This window comes from Pituophis catenifer, unplaced genomic scaffold, assembly GCF_029215685.1.
Source record: "Pituophis catenifer annectens isolate HBS135680 unplaced genomic scaffold, rPitCat1.0.hap2 SCAF_16, whole genome shotgun sequence".
In the NCBI taxonomy this organism is placed as follows: Eukaryota; Metazoa; Chordata; class Lepidosauria; order Squamata; family Colubridae; genus Pituophis; species Pituophis catenifer.
Genome location: NW_027256896.1, coordinates 20,679,676 through 20,702,084, shown reverse-complemented (window position 1 = coordinate 20,702,084; position 22,409 = coordinate 20,679,676). Strand labels below are relative to the sequence as shown.

General features: G+C 45.7%; 1 protein-coding gene across 3 annotated transcripts in view; it reads left to right on the top strand.

Annotated features, from left to right (window-relative positions):
* PEMT (phosphatidylethanolamine N-methyltransferase) overlaps positions 1-22,409 on the top strand; it is a 37,913-nt gene that overhangs the window by 8,469 nt on the left and 7,035 nt on the right. For all 3 annotated transcript variants that reach the window (XM_070955177.1, XM_070955176.1, XM_070955175.1), the window contains exons 3-5: positions 5,025-5,140; positions 10,491-10,636; positions 15,649-15,760. In XM_070955177.1, coding sequence (XP_070811278.1) covers positions 5,025-5,140; positions 10,491-10,636; positions 15,649-15,760 — 374 coding nt within the window. The remainder of the gene's footprint in view (positions 1-5,024; positions 5,141-10,490; positions 10,637-15,648; positions 15,761-22,409) is intronic.

Genomic DNA, 22,409 nt, shown 5'->3' with positions numbered 1-22,409 from the left:
TTTAATCATCCTGAGGACACCCAAAGGGGCTTCTCCAAAGGGCAACTGGACTCCCTTGGGTTTTGCCATTGAAAACATTTTGCTTCTCATCCAAGAAGTTTCTTCGGTTCTACTAGGATAGGATAGGATAGGATAGGATAGGATAGGATAGGATAGGATAGGATAGGATAGGATTATTTATTGGCCAAGTGTGATTGGACACACAAGCAATTTGTCTTTGGTGCATACGCTCTCAGTGTTCATAAAAGAAAAGTTACATTCGTCAAGAATCATAAGGTACGACACTTAATGATAGTCATAGGGTACAAATGAGCAATCAAATCATACTAGGAAACAATCAATATCAATATAAATTGTAAGGATACAAGCAACAAAGTTAGTCATACAGTCATAAGGGGGAGGAGATGGCTGATGGGAATGATGAGAAGATTAATAGTAGTGCAGACTTAGTGAATAGTTTGACAGTGTTGTGGGAATTAGTTGTTAAGCAGAGTGATGGTGTTTGAGGAAAAAACTGTCCTTGTGTCTAGTTGTTCTGGTGTGCAGTGCTCTATAGCCTCATTTTGAGGATAAGAGTAGAATCAAATAATTGAGGTACAGAACCGAAGATGCTTCTTGGATGAGAAGCGAAAGGTTTTGAAGCAGGGGGAAAAAAACACCCAAGTCCAGTTGCCTTTTGGAAAAAAAACACCTTTGGGACAACCGGGACCTGAATGATTGAGCATCTCCATAGTCGTTCATCCGGGGGACTTTTCAAAATGTTGCAAAAATGAACGCAGCCATTGTGGTTAAAACCCTGGCTTTCGATTTGTGGTTTACGAACAAGCTTTGGGGATTGTGGTTGTGGGGAGAGAGAGAGAGAGAGAGATGGAAATGAGTCCAGTCAGACCAGAGGTCACCTTGGGCCTCCCTTGCCTTGCTGAAGGAAAGCAGGAGAGCGGCTGGCTTGGCTGACCGTCCCAGCTGCAGCCCTGGTTCCTCTGGCAGCCCAGCGGCTTACCTTATCGGCTTCCAACTTCATAACACCTTCCTCTGCCAGAGGAAAGCAATTAGGTGAAATGGCTTCCTTATTAAGGGGGAAAGGAGAGCTTAAACCCATCGTCCTGGGTTTCATGAGGCTGAGAAGCTCCTTGCTGCCTTTTGCTTTTCCACCTGGCTCGGAAGATTATGGCTCCTGTTTTAAAGGCTGCCCCGATCAAATCCCCCGATAAGGAATTCATCTCTTTAATAGCGTTGACCTGACTTGGCAGAAATCCCAGCTCCCGATCCAGTCTTTGTTTGTTTTCTTGTTTGAATCTAAGAAGAGCCTTGGGACTCTGAAAAGCAGGCATTACAGGCGGTCCTCGTTTAGCGACCGCCTAGGCAACTTGGTCAGGAAGCGAAGTTAAGTGGAACCTGGACGCTGTTGATAATCTTCCTTCAACTTTCTTTTTTTTTTCTTTTTTGCTTTACAATGATCACCAATGCAAGGACTGGTTGGAAGGCGACTTTTTCACACACGCTCTGCTGTCCCTTTGAACGGTTACTAAAGGAGGCAGGTGCTAAACGAGGACTGTTTTTTTGTTGATCAGACTTAGAAACTCGTACAGAAACGGGTGCAATAAAAACTCGTTTGGGTGTGGAAGGAAGGAAGAGCCTTGATGGTACAGTGGTTAATGCACCCTGTTATTAACACAGCTGCCTGCAATTTCTGCTGGTTCGAATCTCTCCAAGGCTCAAGGTTGACTCAGCCTTCCATCCTTTCTAAGGTAGGTGAAATGAGGACCCAGTTTGTGGGGGCAATAAGCTGACTTTGTATAAATATACAAAAGTATGAAGGCTATTGCTTAACGCACTGTAAGCCGCCCTGAGTCTCCGGAGAAGGGCGGCATATAAATCAAATTAAAAAAAAAAGGACTTTACAGTCCTTTGCCGCTCAAGAAATGAAAATCTCATTTGAAGGGGAGGGATCCCTTCTCTATCTTCTGGGGCACATGCAGAAAATCTAGCAGTGTGGGAAATAGCAGCCATTTGTGGTTTATTCTACAAGCCATGATAAAATAAGGCACGGCCTATCAACGAAATCCCCCCCACCCCTCCAGCTGAGAGTTTTGTTCAGCTGCCTGTGTTCTTTAGAACACGCTAAAGAGCATTGAAAAGAGATACGGTGGCTCAGTGGCTAAGACACTGAGCTTGTCGATCAAAAGGTCGGCAGTTCAGCGGTTCGAATCCCTGGTGCCGCGTAACGGGGTGAGCTCCCGTGACTTGTCCCAGCTTCTGCCAACCTAGCAGTTCGAAAGCATGTAAAAAAATGCAAGTAGAAAAGTAGGGACCACCTTTGGTGGGAAGGGAACAGCGTTCCATGCACCTTTGGTGTTGAGTCATGCCGGCCACATGACCACGGAGACATCTTCGGACAGCGCTGACTCTTCAGCTTTGAAACAGAGATGAGCACTGCCCTCTAGAGTCGGGAACAACTAGCACATATGTGCGAATGGAACCTTTACCTTTAAAGAGTGTTGGGTCCAAAATGAATGAAAATCAAGCCTGTTTTTTTTCTCTTAAAGTACACAATTCCAGCTCTGTTTTTTTTTTTTAAAAAAAAAGTCTTTCATACCTTCTACCTTAAGGACAGGCAACCCTTTGGGTGTTAGCCCCTCACCCAGTGCCCACGGCTAAGCTTCTTTCGGTGAGTTTCCGGGAATTGTGCAAAATTCAAGAACCCTCAGGTATAAATCTGAGAAGCAAGAAGAGGAAGAAGAATTGTCTTTTCCTTTTTTAAAGTTAAAAACTGGACACTGGACACTGTTGGGAAGCAGAATCTTGTTCCTGTGTTACCTTTGGGAGCTGAGCTCCTCTTTTGAGAAGCCTCGCCGTATTCACAAGACCCAAACTGTCCGTTTTGCCAATCCTGCAGCAACTTTTTTGGGTTGGATAATTCTAGCAACAAGAGAAAAATTGTACGCTGGAGAAAACTCACTTTCTCCCCAGGGAAAATTCACACCACGCAGCAAGTCATGGCATGAACATGGCCAACAGTTAGCAGCAAGTTTGAGTCTCGTTTAAGCTGCCTAATTAACTTGTGGGGCTAATTGGCGGGGGGAGGGGGTCATGGACAATCGCCCAGCCTTCTTCCCTCACTGTGGAGACACCTTGAATGTTCCAGCGCCATCCAGCCACACGTAGGGCAGCTCCTAAAGACGCTCATTAGAGTTTGCATGCAAATAGGCTGCTCTTAATTGCTGGCTTGTACAAAGTAATTAGCAGGGAGTTCTCCCTTCCCTCCCCTCCCCTCCCTTTTGTTCTGTTCTCCTGCTTCACAGTTGCTCCGGCCGTCCTTCTCTACCCTTCCTTGGCAGTTTCCGCTAGGATTGAAAATCATCCCCCGCCTCCCTTTCCTCCCGTCTCCTGCTGGCCATGGGGCAAGGCTGGAGGGAGGGGTCAGAGGGTCATTTGCCAACTTTAGGGCACGTTGGCATCATCATCATTGTTGCTTGCATTGAAATTGCAAGCATTCACACACAGGATTTGCTCTGGACAGGGCTTTGGGGTTATACTTCATTCTGGAAATCCCTTCCCTTCCTTTCTCTTCCCTCCCTTCCCCTCCTTTTCCTTCCTTCCTTCCTTCCCTCCCTCCCTCCCTCCCTCCCTCCCTCCCTCCCTCTTTCTTTCTTTCTTTCTTTCTTTCTTTCTTTCTTTCTTTCTTTCTTTCTTTCTTTCTTTCTTTCTTTCTTTCTTTCTCTGGGCTCATCCATCATGAAACAATATGCCAGCCTTTCCAGAAGCATCACAGTTGCTAGGATCACATTGTCCCCGACAGAAGTGGTACCTGGGGGCACCTAAGGACTCTTATCAGAAAGAAATACCCTGCTCCCTGCTGTATGTTTGCGGTAAGCCGGAGATAAAAATGGAACAGCATAAAATAGAAGCGGAGCTGGGTTTCAGAACTGAGGTTGGTCTCCATTAAAATGCAAGGCCTTGGGAAAAAAACCCCGACCAGCTGGATGAGCAGAATATCTCCGTCTGTCTCTGCCTGGGAACAAACACTCCATATGGATGAATGGCCAGGCTGGTGGGTGTCTCTGCAGCCTGTTCAACTGATACCTGTAGGCAGGTTGGCCAAGAATGGCAGTGGGGAGCATCTGGGTTGGCCGAGCAGAAATGCACCGGAGTTTTGGCACTGTTAAAAAATGCAAATGGCCCATGAGAGTCCAGAGGGACAAGGCTTGACCCTATCCTCTGGCCAGTACAGTCCTCGACTTACGACCACAATTGAGCCCAACGGTTCTGTTGCTAAGCCAGAGAGTTGTTCAGTGGGTTTTGCTCCATTTCATGATCTTCCTTGCCACCATTGATAAGTGAAACCCTTCCGTTGTTAAGTTTGTCACACGGTTGTTAAATGAATCTGGTTTCCCCATTGACTTTGCTTGTCAAAAGGTCACAAAAAGGGGATCCCGTAACCCCGGGACACTGCAACCATCATAAATACGAGCCAGTTGCCAAGCGTCTGAATTTTGATCACAGGGATGCTGCAACGGTCATAAGTGTGAAAAACGGTCATAAGTCCCTTTTCCAGTACTGTTGTAACTTCGAACCATCACTAAACAAACTGTTATAAGTCAAGGTCTCTCTGCATCCTATTGAGTTTCATTTTTATGCCTCCTTTTTTCAACATTTTTTTGAAACTAACAGACAAATTGATCCATCGATGTTTGTCATCTAACCATACGCAGTTGTCCGTCTCTTGTCCAGCCTTTTTGGGAAAAGCTCTGGAAATTCTGAATCAGCGTTTAGAGTCGATGAAGGAAGGCCTATCAATCCAAATTAAATTCCAGGCCGAATGGAGGGACTATTGATTAACAGAATTACTAATCTACCGATGAGGCCGTATTTCCTGTCAGAAGACGACATTAGTAATTTGGGATCTTTCCAAGCTCCTCTTTCCTTGCAGAGACCTTGGATGTTGCAAAAGGGCTTCGTTTATGTGGTCATTTGGCCAGCTGGTTCTTTGATCTTTAAAAAAAATTTTTTTTTTGTCTGTTCAGGTCGCAAGATGGGAGCACAGGACCCGGTCACTCACACGCATCTTCGGTTCTCCTTACGTAGCCTGCTACTTCCTGGGAGTTGTCATCATCTTGCTGAACTTCCTGCGGACTCACTGGTGAGTCTCACTTTTGGGGGTGTTTGATAGGCCTTTGGCGAAAGTTGGAGGGAAGCACCTCCTTCAAACGGCTGGGGGGCTTCCACCCCAAAACCTGGAAAGATTGAAGGAGAGTTCCGTGCATTTGCTTGCCAATGAAGCAGTGTTTATGTGCAGGAGCCTTTTTCTCTCTTTGGAAAGCGACAGAGAAGGTGAGAGATTTCACAGAGGCTTGCAAGCTAAGGTAGATGTTGTCTTCAAGCCAAGTTGCTGGAGGAAAAGCATCGCCTTTCCTGGGCTGTGTGGAGCTCCTTGTGAAGGTGACTGTGGATCATGATCTTGGATCTAGGCCTGAAGGGAAGAACTGTAGCGTCTGATAGAGTCCAGCCCTAGGAAGAGAGGTTCATATAAGGAAGAAACACCAAGTAACACAAGTAAAAAGTTCAAAATCCATGTAAAAGTCAAGGCAAATGTCAGCAGGACCTTGGATTGTTCAATCTATCTATCTATCTATCTATCTATCTATCTATCTATCTATCTATCTATCTATCCATCCATCCATTCATCAATCCACCCACCCACCTACCTACCTACCTATCTACCTACTATATCTCCTGACTCCTACCTTCAATTTTGAGTAGATTTATATTCTGTTTTTACTCCTGAAGCTCGAGGTGCCTACAAAACATCCAATTTGTCCCATCTACAGGCTTGTGAGGTGGGTTGGATTAAGTGTGACCTGCCCCAAGTTCCCCAGTGAGCTTCCATGACCCGTAACCTTGGTCTCTTCTAGTCCAACACCAACATAGGTCATGCTGTCTCTATAGGAACTGAAGCCCGTTGTCCATCTTTGAGTTGGGTTGATACCTTTCCACCAATGGACGTGAGTAGACTGGTCCTCACTTGAGTTTACAGCTCTTGATGACCACAGCATTGGGGAGATAAATTATGCTGGAGGTGTCCTCTTGAAGACTCAATCAGAAACCATCTCCAGCTAAATATCACCCTTCCAGTCAACCTTCCTCTTCTGGAGAAGATCTCCAGATGTGAGTTGGATCAAGACTGGTTTTGTGGACCCAAGGCTCTGACCTCATTTAAGGCAGCATTGTCAACTTGATACCCTCCAAATGACCATGAGTTCGTAATGGAACCCACCAGGTTGGGGGAACTCATCCCCTATGATTCCTATCCCTTGTTGGTCTACCTTATCACTTGGTACTACAAGGAGGTATCTCAGTTCCAGCATCTTTCCCCCATTTTCAAGAAAGAAATGAAAACACAGCGTCTGCCCAGTTTCGTTTTCAGGGTTTAGCGAATCTTCGTGTTTACAGAAGCACGGAGGATTATCTGTGCATTTAATTCTCAGGTCATTTCAACTCTCTTATCTTGGATAAGGCAAGATAATGCTTTCCCTCCCCATTCGGATCTGCTCTCCGTAATCCCGTATGAATGATGTACTGTACATTATGATAATGTGTCCTTAAATGTTCTTGTTGCAAGGAAGGTAATCTAAGAAGGCAGGTTGACTTTCTGAAAGCTTCCTCCGCATCCACAACAGCTCGATCGCTTTGCCCTGGACTCAAGGCTGAGGGGGATGCAGAATTAAATCCAGAGTGTGGAGCAGCTGAATCTGAAATCCTCTCTTTCCTCCCCCCCTCCCCACACCCTCTGGGGTCATGAATATTCCACGGGACCAAAGAAAAAGGACACAGAACCTGGCTTTCGAGTCCTGAGCTTGGTGACGGCAAAGGGAATCTCGGAATTAAGCTTGTTTTGCATGTTTTAAGGTGTTTTTTTTTACAACCTTCGTTCGGCATCACTCTCGAGCCAGAATAAATGATGTACGAGGAAACAATTAAAAAAAAAAACTTCTATAAAAGTTGAAAACAAATTGCAGCCTCCCCCTCCCTAAACAGGCCCATGGGGAAGGGTTGGTCTGCTAATGATCACCGTGTTTGCTTTAATGATAGCTACAAATATTTATATATAGTAAAATCGGTCACTCGTTTTATGTCCCTAATGGGCAGGCTGCATTATGGTCATAAGTCAAGGAATACCAGTAAATGTGTTCTGTTGAAGACCAGAATGCTTTCCCTGAACGTCAAAAAGCAGCAGTCCAAGGGCATGACACGAAGAATCTGTCCATTTAGCCCAGCCGCTCTTTAACTGGAGTTCCTTGAAATGAAGATGGCAAAGCTTTTCAAGAGCTGTGTCCCTCACCCTGAGGCAGAACTCAGCCGAGCTCCAAAATTCAATTATTGGCTCCACACTGTCACTCAATGATTTGCTGCTTTAGAAGGTAATTTCTAAGAAGAAGAGTAACTCAGGGAAGGGAACCTGCACTAGGGCAGCCTCCAGAACCCCCCTCTATTTCTCTCTATATCTACCCATCTATCATCTATCAACCATCCATGTTTCTCTCTCCCTCCCTCCCTCCTTCCGTCTCTCTCTCATCTATCCTATCCTATCCTATCCTATCCTATCTTTCCTTCCTTCCATCCATCCATCCATCCATCCACCTACTTACCTACCTACTGTGTTTCCCCGAAAATAAGACTGGGTCTTATATTAATTTTTGCTCCAAAAGACGCATTAGGGCTTATTTTCTGGTTAGGTTTTATTTTGGGGAAATACGGTACTAAATGCACCCATCTGGCTGACAATCTTAACTGGGACTTATTTTGGGGGTAGGGCTTATATTATGAGTATCCTGAAAAATCATACTAGGACTTATTTTCCAGTTGGGTCTTATTTTCAGGGAAACAGGGTGTCTGTCTGTCTGTCTGTCTATCTATCTATCTATCACGTAACACATCAACTGGCTTATTAAACAGGCTGAAAGGCACTGTGAAGGGGACGCCACAGGATTTCAAAAGAGGCTGTTCTTTTGTGGAAAAAAACACCATTCTTGAAGCTCTTTCCCATCTGGAAAGACCTCTGTCTCAGGTGTGCAAGGATGGAGGGCAGGTAACAATGGAGCAGGCAGGTTTTTCAGTCCCGTTAAGGGCACAAGACCCAAATGACATAGTATTGAACTGACTGAGCTGTGTCTAAGAACAGTGGTTCTTCTCCCAAAAGTAGATGCTGAACCGTATTCAAGGGCAGCCCCACAAGTTGCACAGTACAGTAGTCTAACTTGAATTTAATAAGGCTACAGATAACAGGAACTCTTAGATCTCTCCTCAGCAGGAGTTTCACTGAGCAGCAAAAGAGGAATGTAACTTACAAGATTTTAAATGTGGTTGTTTTGTTGGGGTTCTTTTTATCCTGTTACCAAAAATGGGCACGCTTAAAATTGCATGGCTGTTTGCTAATGCCAGGCACATGTGTTGCTTTGAAGCAGCCCTGCCCATCCTCTCATTTAACGGTGCATGAAGTCAGCAGAGGGAGACAGCTGTCTGTAAACTGGGTTTATATTAACTGTGAACCAAGGTTGATCAATCCATCGCTCGGAGAAGGATTTTACCAGCTGCCATGAACTCAATTGACTCCAGATGCCAAACCGATGACATTGACTTCAGAAACCAGCATTGGCCAGAGATATGAACGCTTGAAAGGTTTATTTATCAATAGTGAGGGCGGTGGGGTAACGGAGGGACCTCCGAGTTCACATGTTAGGCAAACAAAACTATGTTTAGGAAACCATCAATCTTGCCTCCAGGAGAAGCTGGCCCATTAGCATGAGCAAACACATTCGGCTGGCATGAAAACACAGGCATCTCAATGAGGATGGCTAATGGAAGCCCCATCCTTGTTTGCAGAGGAGTTGAACCATGAGTGAGCAGGGGGGTCAGAGCGAAAGGAAGATGGCAGACCAGGCGCCACGTGTCCCAAAACTCCGTCGCGTTTTTCAAGTGGTCATTTAATCAACTGTGTCATGGTTGATTATCCAGCCGAGGGGCCCGTTTGAAGGCATGGGAAGGAAAGGAAAACCAGCTGATGTCTCTTGAAGCGGTTGCGTTGGCAGAATTGAGGCACTAGGAAAGATGCCGCCTTGTCGTTTTCCTAATTAAAAAGCCAAGGAATCTCATAGTATCATTTTTCTCCTTTTTTCCTTCATCATACATTTGTTTCAGACATCAAGTGAATTAGGTTGGAGTCCAAGAAAAATTAAGCGACGGTCTGTAGCTCTGACGGATACATTTAGTGAAAGGAATAAGGAAGTCAGGATCATTTTTAAAAAAATGCATTTATCAAAATATAAAATACAGAAATGCAAAGAAAAATGAAAATAAGAGGAAAATAAGGGAGGGAAAGAGCAGAGGAGAAGGAATAGGAAAGCATGGACTTCCAACTCTTTTTGGTGCAGGAGAATAAGGCAATAACGTGAAACCTCAACTTTTTACTTCTAAATAACAATATACACTAGCCATTTCTATAACAACAGACGTATCTAATCAGTAAGAATCAGAAATAGGAAAATCATTATGAAAGAATTCTGCTGACTGCTGAGTATGAAACACAAGCCCAGTTTATAGTCACATCAGACTCAATTCTACACCATTTCCTCCTGGTTTGGAAGTTTTTCACAATGGGAAACCACAGAGTCTGTTTCTACCTGTTTCTTGGGGTGGGCTTGGGGCTGTTTGCTTCTCATCTTGCCAGAAGGAGCCCCCCCACCTCACATGCTCTTTCATCCAATATTTGTTTTCTTTCCAGGGATGGGATAAGTGCAGCACAGAACACCTGAGTTTGGTGTTAGTGTCAGTCTGCTGCGTTTGGAGAGAGAGGGAGACAGAAAGAAAACAAGCCATTTGCACTTAGCAAACTAAAAACAGGGCAGGAAATTGAGTTTTCTGTTTGCCAGGGCAAAAATGCTCATTCTAAAAATGCTGCTTCTGGACTTTTTGCTGAAAAAAAAGAGAAAAATGAACGATTGATGGGTTTGAAGATTAGAAAGGATTGCTTATGGAAAGAAGGAAATTACGATGTAAGCTTAGAGAGAAAAGGTAACATTTGAATGCATTTATAACCGCTATCAAAAAGATTGGAAGCCCTTCCTTCCTTCCTTCCTTCCTTCCTTCCTTCCTTCCTTCCCTTAACTTTCCCTTCCATTAGCCCGCCTTCCTTCCTTCCTTCCTTCCTTCCTTCCTTCCTTCCTTCCTTCCTTCCTTCCTTCCTTCCTTCCTTCCTTCCTTCCTTCCTTCTCTTCTCTTCTCTTCTCTTCTCTTCTTTTCTAGTTCTACTTTCTTTCTTTCTTATTCACTCTTCTATCTTACCTTCTTTGCTTCCGTTCTAATATTTCTATTGTTTTTATCATTAAAAAGTCCTTCAGTAAAAGCGTTTGTAATTAACGGAGTCCTCCAGCCTGCAGCGCTTCAGGAAGGCTTCAGTTGTCATGTCAACAATATTTTTTTTTCATCTCTTGCAGCTTTGGAGAAGCGATGAAGAGTCAGCCCAAGCTGCCACTGCTGGATTGTCTTTTGGGGTACTATGCCAGCGTGACTCTCATAGCAGTGGGCATCCTGTTGGTGACCTCCAGTTTCCTCGCACTGGGGTTTATTGGGACGTTTTTAGGTAAGGTCAACCTGACTGTAGCTTGATGCCAACATTCACCAACTGGGTTCTCCTAGGTGGATACAGACAGTCAGACAATGTTCTCCTAAGTTGCCCCAAGTCAAAGCTGGTTAACCATGGGACTCTACAAGGGAGGTCCAAGATATAAAAATGGCAGCTCCTTTGTCCTGGATGGCTGTGGATACACCACCGTTTATGCCTCTTTCTTTTTTCTCTTTCTGCCCCAATACATAATATTGAAGTGGGAGGTTTTAGGAAATCAGTCCAAGATTGTTCAGTGAGACATGGTTCTTCATGAGTTCATAGATGTGTTCACATCACTTTCTTGATGATACGGAGGTGACTTTAGAAACATAGTATTGTAGAGTGGGAGGGGACAGCCAAGATCTTCTACTCCAGTGTTTCTCAACCACTTGAAAATGGGTGGACTTCCAACTCCCAGCCAGGCCAGGGAAAGAAAGACTAGAACACAATCTTTCCAGAAGCCAACACCCTGATAAGCATGGATTAACACCAGACAAACAATAAAGCAGAAAACAGTACCCTACGCAAGGAATGACCAGTGAGAAAAACCACATCTCTACCAATACTGGCAGTATACCCATCATAAAGTTTCCCAGTCTATTGGTTGAGGAATTCTGTGAGTTGAAGTCTACCCATGTTATATCTCTCCAGTGCGCTGACTGGCTAATTCTGGGAGTTGAAGTCCATCCATTTTCAAGCGGCCAAGCATTTTGCCAGCTTCTAGAGCCTCTCTCTCCAGTATGCAAAAAAATCCCAAGAACCCACCAGGAAAGGCCTTCAACCCCCCATCAGAGTTTTGTGCTGGGCTACATCTTCCATTTTCCCAATCTAGTCTTCCTTGGCACATCTACTTGGGGTCTCTCCTCCAAATACTTACTAAGCCAGTCCTGTTTTGTTTTTCAGGATCCACCCAGGTCTGCCCGGTGCTTTGAATCACCCGGTGGGGAGTACACCACCCTGGCCACAAAACGTATCTCTCTTCCCCCTCCCCATTTTGTTTTGCGATTGCTAGGGTTGGTCTCATTCCGCAATTCGGGACGGCATGTTTAAATAATCCGTATGTTTAAATAATCAGATGGTTATTTTCCTGGAGCCTCCAATGTAGGCTACCAGGTTAGATTGGCACAGAATGATTCACTCTTGCTAAACAACGGCTCGGTGGCCTTCCCATTTCCTTCACAGTAGGGGCAGTTTCTCCACAGCCGAAGACTCATACTTGGCTGGCCCATTTTCTCCCTTTGTGTCTGCGTGTGTGAATAAGTAAGCAGCCAGAAAACTGCTTGACCGACATTTTAATCCAATATCCAGGCCATAGTGGATGGGGGTGGGTGGGCAGAGCTGTCCTTAGAATCCTAGGGGGGGGGCAGAGCTGTCCCTAGCACCTCAACTTTTGGAGATTGACTTACTTGATTTCCCCATGGATCATACTCTTTGATGTGGTGAGAAAGGAAGCTGTATCTTGTGAACGCAGGTCTCTTCAAGTTGTATCGTTCTTCAACTCCTAGGACTTACTCAGCCCAGTAAGGTTTATGTCATGGTGACTAACCAATTTCCGGTATCAGTTAGAGAGGGAATTTAACTGAGGAGGAGAATGCTTCGTACCATGCCCCACATTTCCTCTTGAGAGACCAGAACAGCTGCCTCAGACCATGGTCTAATTCAGGGTTCCTCAACTTTGGCAACTTTAAGTTGGGTGGGCTTCAATTCCCAGAATTCCTCAACCAGCATCCATGAACTTCCACTCCCAGAATTCCCAGCCAGCTGGAGACTTGGGCCATGCATGTTGACTGAGGAGTTGAGGTCCATGCATGCCAGCTGGAGAATTCTGGGAGTTGAAGTCCATCGCTCTTAAAGTTGCCAAGGCTGAAAAAATTTGGGCCTAGTAGATCCACTGTTCTGGTCCCACTATTAAGGCCTCTAGGACAGGGGTCTCCAACCTTGGCAACTTTAAGACCTGTGGACTTCAACTCCCAGAATTCCTCTTCAATTTCAATTCTGGAAACTGAAGTCCACAAGTCTTAAAGTTGCCAAGGTTGGAGACCCCTGCTCTAAGATACCTTGACCTGGACCAGATCAGAACTTCTTGAACACGGAAGGTCCTATTTTGTCTCCAGGAGTGTCTGTTAAGGGCCAACTGCTCTGCATCTGGCTTGTCTTCTGTGAAGGCATCCAAGTAACGTCCTCCATGATATTTTGTGGCAGGAAGTTCCGGTGTGGCAATGCTTACTTGAGAACACTTGAGGCCATCTAACTGTGTCCCTCAGAATTATCAACCACTGCTTCTCTTTCCCAACTCTGGACCTTTATCGGTCCATTCTGGATCAGGATCTCACCACCAAGAAGGAATCAACCCGTTTTTTGGTATGGATTTACCATTAACCCCAAACTCCAAGGGGGTGAAATGGCCCCATACAGACATCCTGTATACATTGCTCCTATGAGGAGCAATAAAATTATTTTCTTCAACAGAAACTATTTATCTCCTGATTCTTCTGTCTCTGCCATGTCCTCTCGCTTGACCCTTTGCTTGTGATTGCAAGGTTCTCCCCCTTTTTTATATCCCATCCAGATATTGCTACCCCTCCCCCGTTTTATCTTGTTGCTTTGCAATGAATTTCAACAAATTCACAAGCTTCCTCTGCGGCTTTTTGATTTGCCCTCCCATAAAAGGGGAAAGTAATTTTCCATCTGTCTCTTCCTCCAGATGGACCAACACAGCTGTGTGCAATTTGGAATTGAGGGAGGGGGGGCCAGAGAGAACAGAGAGAGAACAAAAGAACAACCCCAGCGCATATAACACAAACACAAATCCATAGTAACTTTATTTCCTTGGCTTTTTGTATTCCTTGATATAACTTAGAAAGAGCCACTTATTAATCGGTTTTACTGGAATTGGGAGGAGGAAAGGAGAGGTGCAAGGTTTACAATTCAATGGGGTGAAGAAGCCATTCCCCAAACATATGTTTGTGTAGGAAGACGTAACATTGTGGGGATAAGAGGGCCATTTTCCCATGATAAACAGGAATGATGTGGTCTCCCTTGAGAGCAAAATGCCTTTGGCCCAGTTGATTGCAACCCTTGCAGGAATTAGAAAGTTCCTACTGCTTTTTTTTAAAAAAAAGATGACCCCCCCCCCCCCCGTTCTTTCATCTCCCACCATTCAGACCAGATGATCTTCCAACATTCCTTAGGACTAGTTTGAAACATCTGTAGGCTTCAATCGATTCCATTCAGGAAAAAACAACAACAACAACAACCAAATTCTGTGCCCTTTTTAAAGCATGACTTAGTGAAGTTGAGTCCAGCTGGAAAGGAGATGTATCTTCTGCCTCAGTCCACCGTCACAATTCTTCGGTCCAGAAGGATTGTAATTTTGGAGGAAGAAGACTTCTCCTCGGTTGGATGTCATGCTAAAAATAGAAGATTGTAAGCAGTGCCCTGCTGGATTGGAACTCTGGCCCACCTCGTCCAGCAGTCCGTTCTCTCAGAGGTCAACGGAGCTGCCTAAGAAGCCCACCAGACTCTCAGCAATGGCCTTCAGGAGCAATCCTCCTACCATCAAGGCTAAGACCGGCTGATACCCAGGATCAGCCATGAATTGGCCCAACTCTTGTTTTGAAGCCAGCCAAGCTGGCAGCCAGCACCGCTGAGGACCACTAATCCAGTAGTCCTTTCTCCAACAGTTGACCAACGTACTGCCTAAGGAAGCCCACCAGTCTCTCAGCAGGTGGCCTTCAGAGGCGATCTCTGTGTCCTCAAAGCTGATGATCCCCAGGACTTCATGAATTGATCCAACCCTTTTAGAAACCAGCCAAGCCTTAACGGTTCCTGATGGGATCATAAGTTCACGCATCCTCTGTCATCCACCACAGTGTAGGAGACAGGAGAGAGAGAGAGAGAGAGACAGACTCCATGTCCCTCAGCTCTGATTTAATACTAGCGAGTATTAGATTCTGGTTTTGCTTCCTCCCACCTTGATTCATGAGAGGAAGAAGCTCCTGACCCTCATTTGGGGGCTGGCAGGGAAGAGGGAGAAGAGGCTCCAAGAGTCTTATCAATCCATCTTTTCCAAAAAGCCGGGGCCGTGGGGAAAAAAAGCCTCGCCTTTGGAACAAAATAAGTATACAGGAACGCAACCGAATTAACTTTTGCAGGACAAAGTGAGTGTTACACTTCTAAATTGTTTTTTTTTTTTAAATTGGGTGGGGGGGGAAGAATGTTTTTTTAAAGTTATGGCTCTTTGCATGAGTCATATCAAATACAAACCAATTTATTTGTCTCCTGGCCCCCTCTTTGAACTATAGTTGACACTTCTTTATAAAACTCGGCCCTTAATTGCTGGTAACGGCATGTTTCAAGCACCAGTGAGCAGAGCGCAATAATTTATTAGTAATCGGTACCTGGGTCAGATTGGCAATTTCCACAGCTTCCTACCATGTCAAAAAGCCATTCTGGAGCTCTCGCGAATGAAAATATCCCACCTGGAATTTCTTTTTCTCTCCCCTCTCTCCCCGCTTCCTCCCATGATTGCCAGAGGCAGCTTAGTGGGATAATGAGATGGAAAAAAAAAGGTTTATCCACCGGTATGATTGTTCTGTGTGGCCTGACAATTTCTGCAGCCGGCTGAGTCATTCTGAGCTTGTGTGATTTGTAAGTTTGTGCCAAGCTCCAAACCCCCCACCCAAAAAAACCAACAACAACAAGGGAGGCATGCAAAGTTACTTCTAAGCAGCTTCCTTTATTGTTCCTCGCCTATAGACAAGTCTTGGTTGCGAACACCCTGCCAAGGGCCCAAACAGCAGGGATGGGAAAGGACTTTTGCAGTTTCATTGTGGCAGTAGACTTCCAAGGTCAACCTTCTCCAGATCTTTGTGTTTGTTGGAATTATCAATGCCACCCAAACTGATTGTTGCAGGAAGAGGCCTCTGATCTGATCCAGCAAAGCGATTTCTTGATTGACTCAACGGTTTGTCGTCTTTCCTTTCTAGGTGACTATTTTGGCATTCTCATGGAGACGAAGGTGACCTCCTTCCCCTTCAATGTCACGGAGAATCCTATGTACTGGGGTAGCACCTCCATCTATTTCGGATGGTCCCTCATGTAAGTCCTGTCTTCTTTTTCTCCTGCTTCTTCACCAGGCAAAGGTTTGGAACCCTGGAAAGAAGTTATGTTTCATTTCAATTTTTTTTGCAACCCACAACCATAAATGAAAAGAGTCACTGCTTGCTCCCGGCATTGATGTAAAATACTTGGCTTTGCTGCTTTGAGGAGATGATGGCTTTCCCCATAAAACACCCCAAATCACAATACAGGTGTAAATCTTAACAGAATAATAAGAGTTGGAAGGGACCTTGGAGATCTTCTAGTCCAGCCCCCTGTTCAAGCAGCAGACCCTATACCATTTTAAACAAATGATTGTCTTTCAGACAAATCTCTTCTTGAAAGCTTCCAGTTGTGGAGCAACCACAACTTCTGGGGGAACTTCTGTTCCACTGGTTAATTGTCCTCATTCTTAGGAAGTTTCTCCTTAATTCCAGGTTGCTTCTCTCCTTGATGAGTTTCCATCCATTCTTCTTGTCTTGCCTTCAGGTGCTTTGGAGAATAAGTTAACCCCCTCTTCTTTGGGGCAGCCCCTCAAAGATTGGAACACTCTTATCATGTCAGCCCTAGTCTTTTCTTTTCGTTAAACTAGACATTCAATTCCTGAAACTCTTCATCGTATGTTTTAGCCTCCAGTCCCCTAATCGTCTTCGTTGCTCTTCTCTGCACTCTTTCCAGAGTCTCAACGTCTTTTTAAAATCGTGGTGACCAAAACTGGATGCCGATTTAATTTAATTTAATTTAATTTATCACATTTCTATGCTGCCCAACTCCCAAGGGACTCTGGGTGGCTTACAACAAAAGTAATGCGACAATGAACATAGAAGTGTGGCCTTCTCAAAGCCTTACAAAGTGGTACTAACATCTCACATGATCTTGATTCTATCCCTCTGTCCCCCTCTCTTCCTCCCTCACACCCAAGCTTTGTCCCCTGGATGGAAGCTGCCAGCTGGGTAGGCCGAGCAGAAATGGGCCCAAAGCCACCCATCCTTTGAAGAAATAACTACCCATGGAATCTGTTTGATGATCGGATGTGGTCTTAGATCGGGTAGGGAAGGAGATCCCCCTAGATATTCGCCTGATTTCAGTGGCTCCTCCACACCCCTCGTCAAGCCAGGCGTGGGTGAGGCCGTGTGTCCCTCGGAGGAGAGGGAGCAAACCAGGATAGTGGTGGGGCTTCAGAGCTCCAGCCTGAATGACACACAACTTCTGCTCAGATACATCTCTGCCGCTTTAATTGGCCACTAAATGAGAGCTGCGATGAGCTGGCAACAGAGCTGAATGGCTCTCCATAAAGTGGGGATGGAAAACAATCCCCGAGCCAAGAAAGCATCAGAGAGGAAGACGGAGAGACCTCTCAGCTCCTCAAGGAGAGGCATTTAGGCGGTGATGCGCAAGGCGCTCTTAACAGCCACTTCAGAAGTTGAACGATGGCCAAGAAACGATGGTCTAGGAGGACCACAACTCCGCCTGCAAGCCTGCAGCTCTCCTAAGGAGCTGGCGGATAAGCATCCTTGTGGCGTCCAGTTCTCAAGGCTCATCGTTTTCCTGATCTGACCCTTTTTGCTTTGCTTTGCGGCCACAGCATTCTTCTCCCTGTCCTTAGGTGGCCATTTGAAGGACAACCATCTCTGTTCCAAGATGGCTCTTCCAATTAAAGAAACATGCACGAGTACGCGAGGCTGCTAGGTAGTAGAGGAGCCTCCAAGTTCTGGCACCTCACGTGCCCATCAGGCTTGGCCTGGCTGGAGTGGTGGACAGGTGGGTAGGCCACCTCCCCCCCAGCCCCAATTTTTGGCAGAGCTTTTCAGAGACGTTTGGGGAGATGAAACGATTTTGTGGAGGAACTGCTAGAGCAGTGTTTCTCAACCTTGGAAGCTTGAAGATGGGTGGACTTCAACTTCCAGAATCCCCCAGCCAGCGCTGCTGGCTGGGGGATTCTGGGAGTTGAAGTCCACCCATCTTCAAGCTACCAAGGTTGAGAAACACTGTGCTAGAGCCTTGATGGTGAACCAATGGCACACGTGCCACAGGTGGCACGCAGAGCTCTCTCTGGGGCACACGAGCCGTTGCCCCAGCTCTGCTCTGCCGTGCATGCGTGCGTGCCTCCTGCCTCCTGCCGGCCAGCTGGTTTTCGGGTTTCTACCACGCATGCATGGGCATGTGGGAGACACATGTGTATGCGCAGGGAGGGCAGGGGGCATGCAGGAAATGCACACATGTGTGTAGGGGCGGGCACATGCATGCACAGGGGGCGCACGTGGGGGTCACGTGTGCTTGTGGGGGGGTTGTGGGAGCATTGCATTATGGGTGTGCATGCACACTCGGTGCCGAAAAGGTTAGCCATCACTGTGCTAGAGGCATTCAGTTTCCCCTCAGTTCCCCCAACCCTCCTGCAGACGTGAATATGGCCAATTGTTCTCCCTCTGACTTGCTCTCTCTCTCTCTCTCTTTCACACACACACACACAAACACACAAACACAGACTTGAAGAGATGTTAACCCCTATTATTCCAGCACCATTCGGCAAAATCTCTCTGGCGTTGCCAGCTTCCAACCAACTCTGCAGCGGCCTCTCTTGGTTTGAACCCAGACCTAGAAAGGGCAACATATATTCATCTGGAACCCTATTTTCCCTTCTTCCTGCAGGAAATCCCACCCTGGTGTCACGGGGGACACATGAGCTGACCCCCCGAGTCTAATTCTTCTCAGGATTAGGCTTCCTCCCTTTAAGCTACCCCTCTAAAGGCTCCGTCAGCCTTTGCAAACATTTTCCCACAGTCTGTGGCATTTCTGGGCATTCTTTTCCCAATGTCGTGTCCTTTGGATCAGCCTTATTGCGAGCGGCTTCTTTTTACAACGGGAAAAAAAAAAAAAAAGACTGTCATGTTTGGAGAACTTGCAGGGTTTTCGAAGCATACCTAAGCCTGATATGTACATGGGTTTGCAAGAAGAAAATTAAAGCAGTGAAAATTTAAGCTACGGGCTCCGTCCGTAGCCCTTCCCTCTGCTGATTCAGAGTGAAACGCTGTGATTGTGTTATAAAAGCCACACTCTCCTCTCAGTGGCTACTTCATCGCTGTCTCCATGACATCCGAGCACCAAGGCTATTTCCTTCCACTTCACGAGAACATTTTTTGCTATGACCTCATGAAAGGGACCGAGGGAACAGATCAAATTTCCTGGCCTTAAACTAAACACACCCGAATTGATATTAAAAAGTCCAGCAATAAGCATTTTCCCCTTCATAAACGTTGCAAATTTAGGACTGAACTAGACCTGACCATGGGATGATTATTTACATCAACCGTTTCCTAGTTTGAAACAGTTCTAGCAGGGCGAAAAAATAAATGCATTTAAGAAACTCAACGCTTTGAGGTTTTTTTAATGGCTACTGGTTGTGTGCTTATTGTAGAGGCTGATACACGAAACAATGCATGAGACCAAAAAAAAAAAAAAAAGACTTAGAAAACAGCAACTGTTTTTTAAAATTCACCTGCATGCTTTTGGAAAGTCTGGTCAAAGAAATAATTTAAAATTTATTTGTTCCTGGTCAAACGTTCCTAAACAAACAGCATTTGAACTGTAGGCCCTGGAAATTGAGGGGAAAATGCATAGGCTTCTTTGGCTGACATTCTAATTTCTATTTGCCAAATAAATCTGCAAATCCGAGTGTAATTCTTTAAAAGTCAAGTTAAAAGTTCTGCAATGAAGTTTTCCAAATGCAGGGGAAAAAAATTGCCGACAAAAGAAGTCAGATAAGAAAACTCCAAACAGAAGTAAATTGAGGAAAAGTGAGTTCCAAAATGCTTAGATTTCCTTGTGCATTGGCATAGATGAAGATAAGAAAATATTATATGCAGATGTTGCATTGAGTGATTGGAAAAACCTAAGAGGAACTGGATTTCTGTAATTCCATTTCTTAAAAGAAGACCTGGACATAGTCATGAGATTGATTGCAAGTTTGCTCCTCCAGACTGGGAACCCCAAATGGGCTGGGGTGGAATTAGCACTCCCCATATGCTCCCTGTACAAGGGGCAGAAATCTGGATCATATATCTGAAGGACCTTGGGGTGGGGCAGGCTGAGCCAAGGACCTCCAAAAATTGTAGAGTCCCCCAGTCTTCAAGCAATGTTTTTTGGAAGCCAAAGGCTTCTCAGACATCTATCATGGTTGACCCCCTTCTGCATTTTACTTATTTGCTGGTTGTTGAAAGTTGACTGCAGGAGGAGGAGGAGGAAGAAACTGGATCAAGAAAAATGGAGAAGCTTTGAGTGCTTTTTTCTCCTCTTAGCCCCGTAGGAAAGTCTGAGTGTCCCTTTTACGCAGTCTTCCTGTTGACAGCTATTTTTTTCCCCTTGAAGAAGAAGAAAATCCATGTTTATTAAGGGGTCTGAAAATGAGCTCGCGTATGGGGAGAAGCGTGATTGAGGACTAATGACTCAAATCTATTACAGAGCCCTATTCCAGAAGTTTAACTGAGGCTATTTTAATCTCTCTTCCACTTGCTTTCCTCTCATCTTCCCCCTCAAGATGGAGCTCCATAAGGTCCCCCAGATCGGTTTAGGCTGCACTCCAAAAGCAATCTGTTTAGAATGAGAGAAAAGTGGCTCTTGAAGTCCTCCTTAAATCATTCCCCGGGAGTCAAACACAGTAATTCCACCGCAAGATCTAGGTGACTTCGTCTCCATGCAGAGATGAGGTCAATTTGAGGTTCCACCAGGCTTGCTAGAAGCTCTTTTATTGTGTGCGAGAGACAGCAGGTGTTGGGGAAACAAAAACTGGCTAAGACAATACATTTAACAAAATAAGAGAGCTGGAAGGGACCTTGGAGGTCTTCTAGCGCAGGGGTCACCAACCTTTCGGACCTCAGGGACCACTAAATTCATAATTTTAAATCCCACGGACCACTAATATGATCTGCCTAATAACCAGCTGGGTGGGCATAGCTAGGTGGGCATGTGACTGGGTGGGCATGGCCAACTCAATGTCACTCACGTCGAGGGTCTCCTCGCCGGCCTCTACTTGCCCCTCCCCTCCCAGACCCTGCCTGCCCAGGCTCCTTAGGGCCCCAACAGGAAGCAGTTGCTGGAGCTAAGCAGCCACCACGAGAAAGAGTTGACAAAACAGCTGGCTCAGTTCAAATTGGATCTGACCAAGAAGGAGGCTCAGCAGAAGCACCTCACTGAGGACTAGGATCATAGGCTTTCCAAGCAGAGGGAAGACCTGCGGAAGTGCAAGGCCAGGTACTGGCGCCTGGAGGCTCAGCGGGCCGAGATGGTCAGCCAGTTCCAGGCCATGATGCAGTCCCACTGGAACGAGGCCCTTCGGCTCTTTGCCACCAGCGGTGCTTCCCTCCAGCCTTTGCCCAAAGCCCCACACCAGGAGGTCGAAGCAGACCCTAGTCAGAATTTCTGCCCCCCTCCGACCCACACAAGACGATCCCAAAGGGGGAGACTCTTTGCAGCAACACAAACGTTCATTGCACGTATCCAGCCCACGGGCCATAGTTTGAGGATCTCTGATTTACTGCAATATAAAAAATGCAAATAATTCTGCAGACCACCAAAATTTTCTCACGGACCACCAGTTGGTGACCACTGTTCTAGTCCAATCTCTTGCTTGGTTGTCTGAAATGGTATAGAGGAGGCTCTACACCATTTCAGACAACAGACAATGGACTCTTTTTAAAAATCTCCAGGGATAGAGCACCCACAATGGTTTAGCTTCAGCCCTCTTTCAAAGCTTGGCTGGAACTTAAACCTGCAGGCTGGATTGCAATGAATGAAGCAAACTCAAAGCTAGAATAAATTCTGATCTGCCATATACTGTATATTGAAAAACATTAAGAAGCCATAATTATACAATTCCAAAGACTGCTGGGTGCTTCAAGAGAAGGACGTCTTTATGGAATCCATATTTTTGCACTCTTTCTCTTCCCCATCTGGAGGGCCCAGCGCTCTTAGGGAGGACACCTGGTTCCCACCAGTTCTTTGTTGTCGCAGCACTTAGATTTACGCTCATGCTGTTCATCTCCAATGGTTATTATGAAAGTCACACAGCTGGGGCATCTTCTCCATTACAGGTTCCTCAATAGATGTTTGATGACCCCCTTTTCTTTTGGCCTGCTTTCATAACTTGGCAGTGGAATGAGGCCATCCTTGAGTCCCCTGCCCCTTTGGTGGCTCAATAATCTTTGAAAATCTCAGTCACCTCGATGTTTGGCTTCTTGGGAGAAATGGATCGCCATGGGTGAATTTGACAGAGGAACCAGAAAATGAATCTTTAATCCTCAGCATTGTATTTTGAATCATTGTTTAGATGAGTTGTTGACCAATTCTGTTTTTTGCTCAGTAGGGTTAGTCCATCTGATCTTCACTCCCTGGTGTTTAAATGTCCTCTCAGTGTTTTCCAGTGTGGCATTTGTGAGACTGGACACGGTCACCCACTTTACACCAGAAGTTGTGCCACTCACTGAGCCCTCCTTAGCTTCTGCTTAATCATGATCATTCATTTCTCCTTTGGTCATTGACCTATTTCTTCTACAGTTAAGCCAACTCAGGTTAGAGGGGGGCCAAACGGTTGAAGGTTTCCTCCCTACACATTTCTCGGAGGGATTAAGGCAGAAACAACATCATGAGTTAGTCT